The sequence below is a fragment of the Ovis aries genome, chromosome 2 (genome assembly GCF_016772045.2).
Source record: "Ovis aries strain OAR_USU_Benz2616 breed Rambouillet chromosome 2, ARS-UI_Ramb_v3.0, whole genome shotgun sequence".
Taxonomy (NCBI): Eukaryota; Metazoa; Chordata; class Mammalia; order Artiodactyla; family Bovidae; genus Ovis; species Ovis aries.
In genome coordinates, this window is record NC_056055.1 from 13,441,080 (window position 1) to 13,454,889 (window position 13,810).

Genomic DNA, 13,810 nt, shown 5'->3' on the forward strand with positions numbered 1-13,810 from the left:
GCTGATCCAGGTAGCAACACATCAGTTATGCATACTCCAAGATGCTCCAATTTCATGAGCTGTCATAAAATCACTGCCTTTGCAAAATCAGCACAGCACTGGATGCCAAAAACCAAACCAAACCAAAACAAAAACCAACTATTTCTTTTTAACACAGAGCTGACTTTCATGGCTCAGCATTTGACAAGATTTCTGTTTTCAATCAACTAAAAGCCTTTATGTCCTTTTGCACCAAGAATCATTGTTATCTTCATAAATCTTTTTAGGATTCTGTATTCTGAAGATATTTGACAGGGTGATTTTTATTTCAGTATCAACTCCAGGTTTTAGAACAGTGGTTCTCAATTAGGGGCTATTTTGCAGACATTTAGCCATGCCTGAAGACACTTCTGATTGTCGTGACTGGGGGTGTGGGGGCAGTAGATGCTACTGGCATCTACTGGGTAGACGTCAGGGATGCTGCTAAATATTCTGCAAGTCACAGGACAGTCCCCCACAAAACAGAGAATTGTCTGGCCCCAAATGTCAATAGTGTTACTGTTGGAAACCCTCTCTAAAAGGATAGAGAAAATAAAAACCATAGCACTATGCTTACTTCGGGCTTCCCTTGTGGCTCAGCTGGTAAAGAATCCACCTGCAGTGTGGGAGACCTGAGTTTGATCTCTGGGTTGGGAAGATCCCCTGGAAAAGGGAAAGGCTACCCGCTCCAGTATTCTGGCCTAGAGAATTCCATGGACTGCATAGTTCATGGGGTCATAAAGAGTCGGACGCGACTGAGCCACTTTCAGATTATGCTTCCTTCCTGACAGGCTGCCGCACTGTCACCACACGCGCACGTGATCTCTACACACGACAACTCTTCATGGTGGGCCTCGTTATCCCCAGTGTATGGGTGGGAAAATTCAAGTCCAGAGAAGTTACAGGGCTTGTCCAAGATCAAACAACTTGTAAATGCAGAACTAGGCCTCAAACCAACTCCAAGGTCCAGATTCCTAGTCACTACACTCTGCTGGGGGACCTTTGCATCACCACACACGGTTTCCAGCAGAGATGAGGTTGTATACAACCAAGAAAGTGTCCTCGGGAGCCAAGGGCTTTGGAAGGCTACAGTGGAACCTGTGCTTCTTGGAAGAATCTGAATGGGCCAGCCTCCCCAGTCATGATGCTCACTCACAATGGATCCAAGCCCAGACTCTTCCAGGCCCTTGGGAAGGGAGAAGGAGCCTGTCTATCTGTCCATCCACCTATACCATGAGGTAAACTTTGGTGTGATCTCACTCAATATCACAGGTCTCAAAGACTTTTAGCTTAAAATAACCACCTCTGTTGAAAATTTTGGAGTTAGGCAGAGCTGAATTCAAACACTGGCTCTTTCACTTCTTAATGGGGTCATTCTGGGCAGCAAGTTACTTTATCTCTCTTCTAAGACTCATTTCTCCCAACTGTATAATGGGTATCATTATCATCACAACTATTTCATGAGAGTGTTCTGGGGATGAAATGAGACTGTTAATGAATTCATGGAGGCCCCAAAGTTAGGTCAGTACCCAGGACAGAGGACAAGACCAATGCATATTAGACAATACACTCCATTATATCATCATAGGTTTTACAGTCTATACGGATATATTTTGAAAAGGACGGGAATCAGACCAGGGCTAGACGGCTGAATGCTGCCAGGAGTGCATAGATGTGGAATGCCAATGTGGCATGCTCCATGCCATGCTGAGAAAGAACAGTACATCATGAACTTAAAAATAGCAAGCACAAAGAACACACAATCTTGAGCAAGCGTCCTTTGTGATTCTAACGAACATTTCTGCGGTTGCCTTTTCTAGTACAGCTATTTGTGGGTGACTGTCGTCTCTTTGGTTGCCAAAATCCCATAATATAACACACACATGCTTATGCCTGATGTCGCCAGCCTTCTGCTTTGAGTGCCTCAAGAATGTGGAAAATTAAGTGAATTCTGGTATCCATCAGAGACCAATGGAGGCACTCGAAGAATCTCGAGTCAGAAGTAGAAATGAACCAGGCCACTTGCGTCTTGAATTTTCTTTCTGAAAAGTTGTATGGCCTCTACAGGTTAGCAATTGAGACTTGAATCTTTTATTCAGTGAATATTTTGATGTCACATATTTTAGAACTGATGGCTGTTGAAATGAAATTAGTCACCTCTGGGATGAGTCAGTTACACGTGGAGCTTTTGTTTCCTGAGAATTTAGCCTCTTTCCCCAATTCTGGCCTGTCTCCAAAACTACTTCCTTCTACAATAATGATATTAATATTTCACTGCACAGGTATATTTGTATTGGAGGGATTTTTGGCCAGTCTCCCAAATTAGAGGATCTCAGAATACCATAGCGAAAAGATCCTGAGACCTCCCACTGAAAACACGAGGGAACCGAGACCAGAGACGATGAGAGATTTACCGAAAGCAACAACAAATTAGCAGCAGAGATAGAATCAGCACCTTGGCTTTGGCACAGTCTATTACTTTTTCATTTACCACTGCAGGAGGTTTCTCATCTTCTTCAGGGCAATTCTAGGGTGAGCGGACAAATTTTCCCTATGCATCTCACTAATGAAAGAAAGTTAACACTATATTTCAAACACTTAAATAAAACTTGGTTAAACAAGAAAGAATCTTAGGTGGAAAACCACAAGGCAAGTGACAAGACTTGTTGATTGGAGCAGATGTGAGATAGAGCTGGTGTGGCTCTACCTGCCTAAAATGTCCAAAAGCATCAATGGGAAACCCACCTGTGGCCCCCAGGGACCCATCACATCCAGTGACGGCATGGACAATGGTGGGTGATGGGCCCAAGCCAGAAACAATCCTTTGGGCTTTCTCAATATAGTACTTCAATGGAAAAACAGACAGAAGATGCGATATTCAAATTTTTAAAAAAGAGTACAGCTTTTTCTTTCAACAATTCCAACTTTTTTTTTTTTTTTAACTTGTTTTGCTCCTGGTTTCTAGTGAGCTGAGAATACAACCAATAAACTGACTGGGCCATCCCAACACAACCTCGTGAAAAGTTGTGCAAGAGAATTTGACCATCAATATATCCATTATACTGACCAGTTCTCATCTTCTTTCCCTGTCACCTTGATGTCATCACTTCAAGGCTATTGTGCTCTTAACTTTAGCCACAAACCTTTGAAAATTGGTAGAATTTTCTGGCCTATGTGAAAGTAGCCATCTTTCCTGATCTGTATCAATTTGTGTTTGGTAAACCAAGGCTTCCCTCGTGGCTCAGGTGGAAAAGAATCTGCCTGCCATGCAGGAGACCTGGGTTCAATCCCTGAGTTGGGAAGATCCCCTGGAGAAGGGAATGGAAACTCCAGTATTCTACCTGGAGAATTCCATGAACAGAGGAGCCTGGAGGGCCACAGTCCATGGTGTCACAAAGAGTCAGGCACAACTGATGACAAACACTTTCACTTTCAAACCAAGGCTGTTTCTAATCAAGTTCAAATGAAAGCATGGCTCCACCATGGGGCCTATGGGGGAGAGACCTCAGCCCAATGCCAGAGAGATGGCTTTATTCCCACCTATTCCCAGGTGGTGCTAGTGGTAAAAACCTGCCTGTCAATGCAGGTAGATGTAAGAGATAGGGCTTCGATCCCTGGGTGGTGAAGATCCCCTTGAGGAGGGCACGGTAACCCACTCCAGTATTCTTGCCTGGAGACTCTCATGGACAGAGGGGCCTGGCAGGCTATAGTCCATAGGGTCTCACAGAATAGGACACAACTAAAGCAACTTAGCATGCACGCACATATAGAAGTCCCAAAGCAGGTTCAAATTTCCTTGAGTCAAAGCCTTCAAATCAGTCTGAAATCAAGGATCAGGGCTGTCCTTTACGTGTCTGGATGAAATCAATTTTCTTACAAACGCTGTTTACTTCTCACTTCCCTTAGGGGTTTATAGGAATTAAAATGGGATTTCACTTATGATCTGTGCTTTTTACCATTTTAGCAATTGTTCTTGAACCTGAGACCATGCAAAAGAGTTACCTGGAGCAGTGTTTGAAAAACATAAATTACAGGACTCTTCACCTTGGTTCCCTTGTGGCTCAGCTAGTAAAGAATCTGCCTGCAATGCGAGAGACCTGGTTTGATCCCTAGGTTGGGAAGATTCCCTGGAGAAGGGAAAGGTACTGAGTCCAGTATTCTGGCCTGGAGAAGTCCACGGACTATGATCCATGGGGTCACAAAGAGTCGGACACCACTGAGCAGCGCTCACTTTCACCTTGGTCACTGAATCCAAATTTCCTGGAATGAGACCTGGGCATTTATATTTTTTAAAAGCTTCCCAGGTGATTCTAATGCCTAGATTTAATAATTTAGTTACATCTTCCCCTCCCTCCCTCTCTCCTTCCCTCTGTTTTTCCTGTCTTCTTTGCGGGCTGCCCTCAAGACCTAAGCACCACATATTATAGTTTTAAAAGACAGACAACATTCTCAATTCCAAGCCACCACCAATTTACAAATAACATTTTGGAAGAAAACATGTCTGTTAACCTGCCTGTATGGTTACTGGCACTGCAAAGGGTTTTCAAATCAGAATTAGAAGGTGGTTATGTTCTTTCCTCTTGAAGATATATCTAGTGAAACAGACATATGTCTAAGTGCAAATTCTCATGCTTTATTTTAAGTCTTTATTATATTCAGAATGGCCCAGACATAAGAATTCAGATGTGACCTAAATTCTAAATACACATCAAGTTCTGAGTTAGGTTGCTACCATTCTCTTCTCTTGTTCTTTTTTTTTCTAATTTAAATTTATTTATTTTAATTGGAGGCTAATTACTTTACAATATTATATTGGTTTTGCCATACAGCAACATGAATCTGCTACGGGTGTACACGTGTTCCCCATCCTGAACCCCCCTCCCACCTCCCTCCCTGTACCATCCCTCTGGGTCATCCCAGTTCACCAACCCCAAGCATCCGGTATCCTGCATCAAACCTGGACTGGAGATTTGTTTCTTATATAATATTATACATGTTTCAATGCCATTCTCCCAAATCATCCCACCCTCTCCCTCTCCCACAGAGTCCAAAAGACTGTTCTATACATCTCTGTCTCTTTTGCTGTCTCACATACAGGGTTATTGTTACCATCTTTCTAAATTCCATATATATGCATTAGTGTACTGTATTGGTGTTTTTCTTTCTGGCTTACTTCACTCTGTATAATAGGCTCCAGTTTTAAACTAACCGAGCCTGATTTCCCTTCATCTTTCCTTGTAGGCATCCTCTAGTGCGCCATCAGGTTGTTCAAGCTACTCTGAATTCACCAAGAGGAGCTAACACACCTTCAGAGCACAGATGTACTAATATACTTTATTATATTCATATTATATATTAATACAATTTGAAAAGAATTCATAGATCTCTTTAGGAAAATCTAATTTGTTGCTAGGGGTGAACTTAGATGAGTGGACCCAAATGTTAAGATCTACAAATTAATGTTCTGTTTCAAACAATGAAACTTTCCTTTCGAATTCCCTTATTTAGTGATTCTGCAGAGAGTTTCCAGGATTCCTGTTATGTAAAGACCAGATCTGACTTCAAAGCTACTCATACTTTCCTTTAGTCTCTTCTTCCTTTTCCTCTGAATTCCTGAGTTATTTTAGTTCATCCCCTTTCACATTCATTTGCTTTTCTGTACTTTTCCTCCTGCTGACCAGTTTTCCCTCACGTTTGCAGTTTTCAGTGAAATAATCACGCTTCTGGAAGATTGAAGGATGAGTTCCCATTTTCACCCTTTCCTGTATCTGTACTCTTTGCCCCATAATTTTGAGTTCCTTCTACTTAAGGCTGACTGTCCATCTCCTCCCCTGAGTTTGGGGATGAGCCATCCACCCATCTTAGCTAATGGCTTGCAGGCAGTTCTGAGCCTATGCCTTATGCCTGCTCGGCCCCTTTGCACCTCTGCCATTGCCATAAAAGGGAATTGTCATGATTAGTTCATTCGTGCAGGGAAAGGATGAGCAGACTCATCCAACCTATAGCTTAGAGTCACTTAGCCAAACTCAGCTAAAATGAGCAAAGCCAGGCTAGCCAATCCACATAGACTCTGTAAAACTGGAGAATGCTTCAGTTTACAGTGAGCCTTTAAAGCAGTTCAAGGGATTAAGAATGTGAGAGAACCAGTGTTTGACTTCAGGGAAGTGTCAGGTGACTGAATATCCTTTAAGGGAGGAGTGGGGGGAAAGTGCTTTTTCCCTTGGGACTGGAGCTTAGAGATGCTAAACACCACAGAAGACAGAAGATGTAAGGAAGATAAAGGGAAGCAGAAACTGACATCTAGGGTAGGGAGAAGCTCCTCCCACAAGAGGCCTCTAGCAGCCCAGCTCCTACAGAAAAGCAGCTCATCCCCCAGCGAAGGGCCAATGCCCATCCAACCGATGTCCAGCAAAGCCGCGATTATAGCAGAAAGAAATAGCCCCTGAAATAGCTCATCTGACAGGTGAGAGTTACTACCTACCGGGCCAGAACATTAATAAATTTGTATTCAAGTCAAAGCGAAACTGCCAATGTGGCTGAAGACCACCTTTTCTGATGCCAATTAAGAAAACTAGAAAAGGTTATAGAACTAGTTTTATTCTACTTTCCAAATCCTGTCTGCCTTCCATCTGTAATAACACCTACTACACGAAATGAATGTACATGACAGGCTCAGTGAGAAAAGACATCCAGGTTTTAAAAAACGATTTTTAAATCAGATTTTCTGCCCATCTGTGTGTACCCTGTCTCCCTCCACTTCAGAGGGGGCCTGCAATTTTCATCTCTGTTTCTTCATCCTGCCTGGAACTCCTCAGGAGTATAATGCTGTCCCATGTGAGCCCGAACCACAGTTCTTGCTGTGACTAGACTAAAACCAAGTCACTGGTTCCTAGGGTTTTGCCAGCTTGGACTGGAGAGTAACTTCCCAGGCTCCCTCTTCCAGGCAGGTCCCCTAATGCATGGTTGCACCCAGCCCCAATCCTTTCATTTGGCAAACAGCTATGGGGCATCAACTTGGTGCCAGACCCATCTGTCCTGATTATGTGAAACCAGCAAGAAAGAGACAGGAAATGGACTAGAGCTTTTAACAAGAGTAAAGACAAAGAGATGCTATATGGTTTCAACTGTCATTACAGCTGAAAGCACATTGGACTTGCCACTTTGAGACTTAAAAACAAACCTTCGATAAAACCATTTCTCAAAAGAAAAAAAAAATTCTCAGAGCTGTCTTTTCCTCTCCGACTTACTGTCGCTGTTCCCCACCATCCTTGGCGCTCTCATCTTGTCTAAGATGCAGCAAGCTGAGCCACTTCAGAGGAGAGGCAATCCCCAAAGCTCAGGACTGTGGGCCACTCATTCTGCCCCCTCCTCTTTCTATCTCTTGGGCTTCTAACATGAAGAAATCCCTTTTTTCCCCCTGGGATCCTGCAGGTACTTGTCCTTAAAAGCTTGAGGTCAGCATTCACATAATTAAAATTTCTTCTTATGACATATATATATAAATAATTGGGTTGGTCAAAAAGTTCATTCAGGTTTTTCTGTAACATCTTATGGCAAAACCCAAATGAATTTTTCAGCCAATCCTACACATATACACAGAGACACACACACACACACACACACACATATATATATATATACATATATATATGTTAATATATAATTTAGCCTTTCCAATACTTAGCTTCTATCCTTTATATTTTAAGAAAAATGTGTTTGTGTATGTATATGTATGTACACACACACACACATACATCTCATATAAACTTTTTCTTAGCAGGTTTCTCCTACAAGCAAAGCTTGGCCAAGCTGCTCCAAGAATTCTTTAAGGGGCATTAGGGATCAAGTTAAGCAGGGACAAGGCCTTGTGACCTTATAGTCAGTCGGCTTTTCCCTTTGGTGATGCTATTGGGGCCCCCAACGTATTCTCACCAGCTTCATTCACTCTTGGGTACAAATGACTGGAAGCAAGTTAGCTATTACTCTTTGTATTTTAAAAAGAGTTCAAAACCCCAGGAGAAAGAGAAGACACTCTCCAGGGTGAGATTTCTGGCAGAATTTGGGGGATGAGGTGGAGACGGAGATTTTGCTCTAAGGCACCTCCACTCACCATCTTCCTCACCATCTCATCTCTGGCTGGGTGTCCTGGGACCTGCTGTGGCTACAAATCCCAAATGGAAACCTGTATTTGCTTTGCTTCTGTATGAGTCTGGCTAGACACTGGACATATAGGAAGGTCACTTATCTCCTAGACTGAAATGTTCAGAACCTGCTTGAGGACCAGGGAGCACCCTCTGAGCACTGAAACCAGAGAATACTTTGTGAATCTTTTGGAGCACAGGCACACAGTCTGCAGAGGGCCCGTCAGTTTCCATTCCAAGACCCTCAGCTATAGATTTCCCACTTCAAGTTGCTCAAAGGTAGTAGACTTGGCAACAGACTAAGCGCTAACAGCCTGAGTTCAAGAAGGAAAAAGGCGAGAGCTGACAGAACTCAAAAGGGGGACATTGAGTGAAGGGGCAAGCTGCTCATCACATCTAGATGGTCCATGAAAATGGTCCATGAAGACATCACTGTGTGACAGCCCAATACAATACTTAGTCCTCAGAGTAAAAACTCTGGATCATCTGGGAAAGTTTCAGTGGAAACAGTGTACATACTCTGTTTAGGAAGATAATTCTAAAGAGCTGGGGAAAGGTGATGGCGTTCAGAAACACCTCCTAGAGAATGGCAGTTACTGCGCCGTAAAGCCACAGCATGTGGCCCTGGACCGGAAACCACCTACCTCTGAATGTTATCTTCAAGCTGTTTGACTCTGAACTCATCCTCCTCAGACTGCCGCCTCCTGGCTTCCTCTTCTTCCGCGGTTCCAGCAGGTATGCCCTGCAGCAGCCATTTTTCTCGAAGTACTTTAGACTGTGGGAATGAGCAAAGAGAACAGACTGACGATACCTCTCAGTTCACACCGTCCTCTCCCTCCAAGGTCCCTCTGTCTTAGCTTTGCCCCTCATCAGTGGTCCCATACTTGCTTCTACCCTATGTCCAGAGAGCCACCAGAAGGATTGATTCCCATATTTTCTATGATTAAAAAATTTGAAAACATACAGAAGACCAGAAGAAACTAGATGATGTGTTCCTGTGTAATTTCATGTGCATTTCATAATCATAAACATTTTGTCATATTTCCCCATATATTCTTCCCACAGAAGCACTTTAAAGTAAATAACCAATATCAGGACATGGGATTCCATGGCTCCTCTGTCCAGGAAATTCTCCAGGCAAGAATACTGGAGTAGGTTACCATTTCCTCCTCCAGGGGATCTTCCCAACTCAGGGATTGAGCCCGGGTCTACTGCATTGCAGCTGGATTCTTCACTGTCTGAGCCACCAGGGAAGCCCTTCACACTGAAGCCTCTTAAAGTAAATAACCAACATCAGGACATTTCACCCATAAATATTTCAGTATGAGTCTCTAAAAAATAAGGACGTTTTCTATGCAACTGCAGACTGATTATAAAATTTCCCAGGATCACTTAATATCCAGTCCATCTTAATGTGTTCTTTTTAAAAGATTAAAAAGTACTCTGTTAAAAAGTACTTAAAATTTATGGGGCATTGTTTAATAATATAAAATCAGGTGGGAAAGCTTGTGGTGCAATTTGTATATGTTGGTGGCTCTCTTGCTGGCTGAGTTGTGTTCCCCTGGGGGACAGGAAGAGGGGATCTAACAGAACAAGACAGTGGGCCGGTCTCAGGGAACTCGGTTTCCCAGAGGTGTTCTGACATTACAGGTTCCTTTACACCATGTACCCTGCCTGCCTGGTCAATATTTTCAAATTTGAGCTTGACTTTTCACACAGACTAAAAATCAAGAAAAGTCTAAAATTAGTTTGAATGGTTCACAATTGTGAGAGACACAATCGTAATGTCTTTGCAAGCAAGGCTCCTGATACCTTCAGGCTTCTCAGCAAATGACCTTGGAGTGTTGATAATAAATATCTCACAGGGTCACAAGTCAGGCTTTGATTTGTTTTTTTAATTCAGTCTTCTGGAGAGAAAAGGCTGTGGTTTTTAAAATATAAAAAAACATGTTTTTTCATAGCTTGGATTTAGAAGAAAACTCTAGTCAGTATCCCTGCTCATGAATAAAAAATTCAAAGGCAGCTTATGTATTGAAGATGTGGTTGTGAGCAATTGGATTCTGACCCTGCTGATGTGTCATAGAAACCTTTATAAATGTGACAGTCCCCAAAGGATTCACATGGCAATCCGTACTGAGGGCTTGCTATTGCTGGGACCTTGACTTGACCAATGAAATAGATAAATCTCAGGCAATTCAACCAAGGGGCAAAGGGAATATTAAATTCAGTCTGTCTGGTACAATCCAATAGTTGATTTACCGTTTTAAACTTACATGATCACGAGTTACATAATAAAAACAATAAAAATAAGTAATTGTGTCCATAGAGTTAAAAGCCAAGACAATTTTTCAAAAACAGAATAGTGATAGCTCTTGCTGCATGAAATATTATGAAATATATCAAATGGCTAGAGGGATTAAAGAGAAATGAAATTAGCACAGGAATGGCAGATTAATGGAATAAAAAGAATCCACAAATGGCGGACTTGAGTGTAAGTGAGAAATATGTATATGACAAAGAAGACATTTAAATCTGCGGGGAAAGGGATGAATTAATTGATAAATCATGTTGAGGCAACTGCCTCACCATCAGGGAAAAGTAAAGTTATTCCTACCTTATTCCTTATAGGAAAATATATGCTAGATTTTAATCGACAAACTACTGAAGTAGAAGAAACATCATAGATTAAGTGTTCAAGAGGAGATGTTCTTTCCAAGGATGACATCAAGGTCAGAAATTGTAAAGTGAATGTTAGATGTGAGTTCATACAAATTATAAAGTTTTGTAGAAGAACTTCAAATAACCCATATATAAAAATCAAAACAGAGATCAAAGCTAATGAATTTTGGATACTAATGTTAATGTAATTTCATTTTACTCACAGGCGGATGAGGCCTATAGTAAGGGCTCCATTATCTTATTCTATAATAATATATTAGATCATATCTGGGTGGTGAACAGACAATTGATAAGTTTTTGCTTTATATTTTCCTGTACTTTTAAATTTCACTCTTGAAATGATTACACACTTCTTTTACAATCAGGAAAAAGAATATATCTATTAAAATTGCTTGCTGGTCCCATACATGAGCATTTCTTAGAAATTCTTAACCACAAATATTAGATATTCAATATATCTAAGGATCTTATAAAAAGAAATCTGAGTTTAATTTGACCAGGACCTCAAGATATCCAGAGGTTTCCTAATCACTGGGTTGTAGCAGCTAATATTTCAACACCTCCTTTATCACCTTATAGAATTTGCTTGTCATTCATATAAAAAGTAATGATATTTCATTTTGTGGAGTTACTATATAGCCCTAACTATTGCAACTAACAAGTATATTAATCAAATATACAAGTTATCAACATGATTGCCTTGCATTCTATTTATCTGCTTTGACAAGAGACCAGTGAATGTCTAAATAATTCATATTTCATGGCATGAGAATAAGCATCCAAAGACTTTGATAATGAGAATATCTTAATAAAAATGAAATCAAATTCTAATGTTTTTCCATTTAAATTTGCACTGAGATTATTATTTTTTTTCCCTAAGAGCACATCTGGGATTTTGAAAAATGGTAAAATAAATAGTAATTACTGACCTATTTTCTACTTCAAGAAACTACCAATCATCACTGCAGCATATCTCCACATGGTCCAAACTTTCCAGAGCCCATGAAAATATATTTAGAGTAAAAGAGACACTGAGGAGCACAACTGACGTCTCTCTAGACAATTATTTCATTTGAAGAAAACAGTCTCCTGGAGAAAGTATGATTATGGAGACAGTCCTGGGGTTCAACTGGGCTCCCCTACTTAGAGTTTCTATGTTCTTGGCCAAACTACTTGATCTCACCAGTTTGTTTTCTCACATAACCCAGGGGGAGTAGTATCTACTTTGGTGTCATTATTGAGGGGATGCATTTAAAGTATCACACACACATTAGGCACTCAAAAAAAATTATGACTATTATTTTTTTTAAAATCTTTATTGAATTTGTTACAATATTGCTTCTGTTTCATGTTTTGTTTTGTTTTGGCCTTGAGGCATGTGGGATCCTAGCTCCCTGACCAGGAATCAAACCTGCACCCCTGCCTTAGAAGGTAAAGTCTTAATGACTGGACTACCAGGGAAGTCCCAGTGATGACTACTCTTGAGTAGTCATCATTGATGATGGACAAAGGGATGACATGGCTGCCGCTTTGCCAGCAGCATGCTGGCTGGGTCTCCACCAAGAGCCCAGGGGGAACGATATCCTCAATGAATGTACTACCATCCAGGGGTGAGGCTGCCAAGCTCCAAAGGGAATGATCACAGGGAAGATGACTCATGCTATTTAAGGTCAGTCCACAGTTAACTGATTTAAAGTAGAAGCTGTTCCTTTCTGGTGCCTGCAGTGATCATATCTCTCAGTCAGGCACCACCTTCCTTATAGTAAAATAACTATTATTTTGGGGAGGATGGACTGGGAGCAAAGAGAGGCGGTCATGAAGGAGGCTCCACCTTTGTTGCAGCGAGGCTAGTGACTGTCCTCACCCAATCTCACCAGGGCAGAGAAACTCAGGACCTCCCAGAGCTGGCATCTCTCTCCAGTGTAACACCTGATAAACCACACTGGAGATCTCTGAGCTTTCTTTTTTGGTTGTTCAAGGCTCACTAGTAAGCCTTTCCTAGTAAGAGAAAATTATAGTGCATTGGTCTCCATTTATTAAATTTCCATCATTTCGAATCCTTTTCCCCCAGATATGGGAAGGTAACCTTGGTGAAAGTGCCATGGGTTTCCTCAAATAGTCAATCTCATCAACTGTGTGTGAGAATTTTACCATGATAACCATAGAGAACTATCTTATTCCCCGTCTCCAAGTCTTTGAAGGAATCTCACTGCTTTCCTATGCAATACTAATTTTGTACTGTTAATTTTATTGATTGGATGAATGGGGGGTTGGATAACGGACAGATGAAATATGAAATAAACTCTGTAACACTGAACTGGATCAGCAATGAATGAATCCTTGGTATCTTATTTGACACCCAGAAAGATGAGAAGTGAGATAAAAGAAACTCGATCTTCTGACATATGTTTATTGCCTGACTTTTGGTTCAATGAATGCAGATGCAAAGAACCTCACTGAGCTGAAAGAGGAGAGAGTCTGTCTAGTCAAAAACATCCTCTCATTCTTTCAGGATTCTTATTCAAAAGTTCACCTTTTAAGCAAGAATTCACTGAGGTTTAGTACATTTCGGTCTCTTATCAGGAGTGAGTTGACTGTACTTTGAGCCAGAGACCCAGCTCTGTCCAGATTGACCTTGAACAATTCACTTGGTTCTGTGAAGTAAGCTTAAGCCACACCTCTCTGTAAAAAGAAGATGCTAACTTCGGCCCCCAGTCCTCCCTGAGGAACATGGTCAGGAAAGAACAGTGGCATACAGCACAGATGCAAAGCTTCCTACAAGGAAAGGTCCATAAATGGATTTACATGATAAGCAGTAAGAGAGAAAAAGGCAATTTTCACTATCGTGTTGCTTTCTTTCCTTTTAAACACTTTCCTCTAGTTCAAGTTAACGATGAACTAATAAATATGGGAAGCAGATTTAGGTCATGTTGCTATTTAAAATCATGTTGCTGATGATTTCATTCTGAGGA

The 13,810-nt window shown here is 41.3% G+C and overlaps 1 protein-coding gene across 5 annotated transcripts in view; it reads right to left on the reverse strand.

The window, feature by feature from the left end:
* PALM2AKAP2 (PALM2 and AKAP2 fusion) overlaps positions 1-13,810 on the reverse strand; it is a 515,750-nt gene that overhangs the window by 272,510 nt on the left and 229,430 nt on the right. For all 5 annotated transcript variants that reach the window (XM_027964123.2, XM_027964120.2, XM_027964122.2 and 2 more), the window contains exon 4: positions 8,804-8,934. In XM_027964123.2, the coding sequence (XP_027819924.1) occupies positions 8,804-8,934 (131 nt within the window). The remainder of the gene's footprint in view (positions 1-8,803; positions 8,935-13,810) is intronic.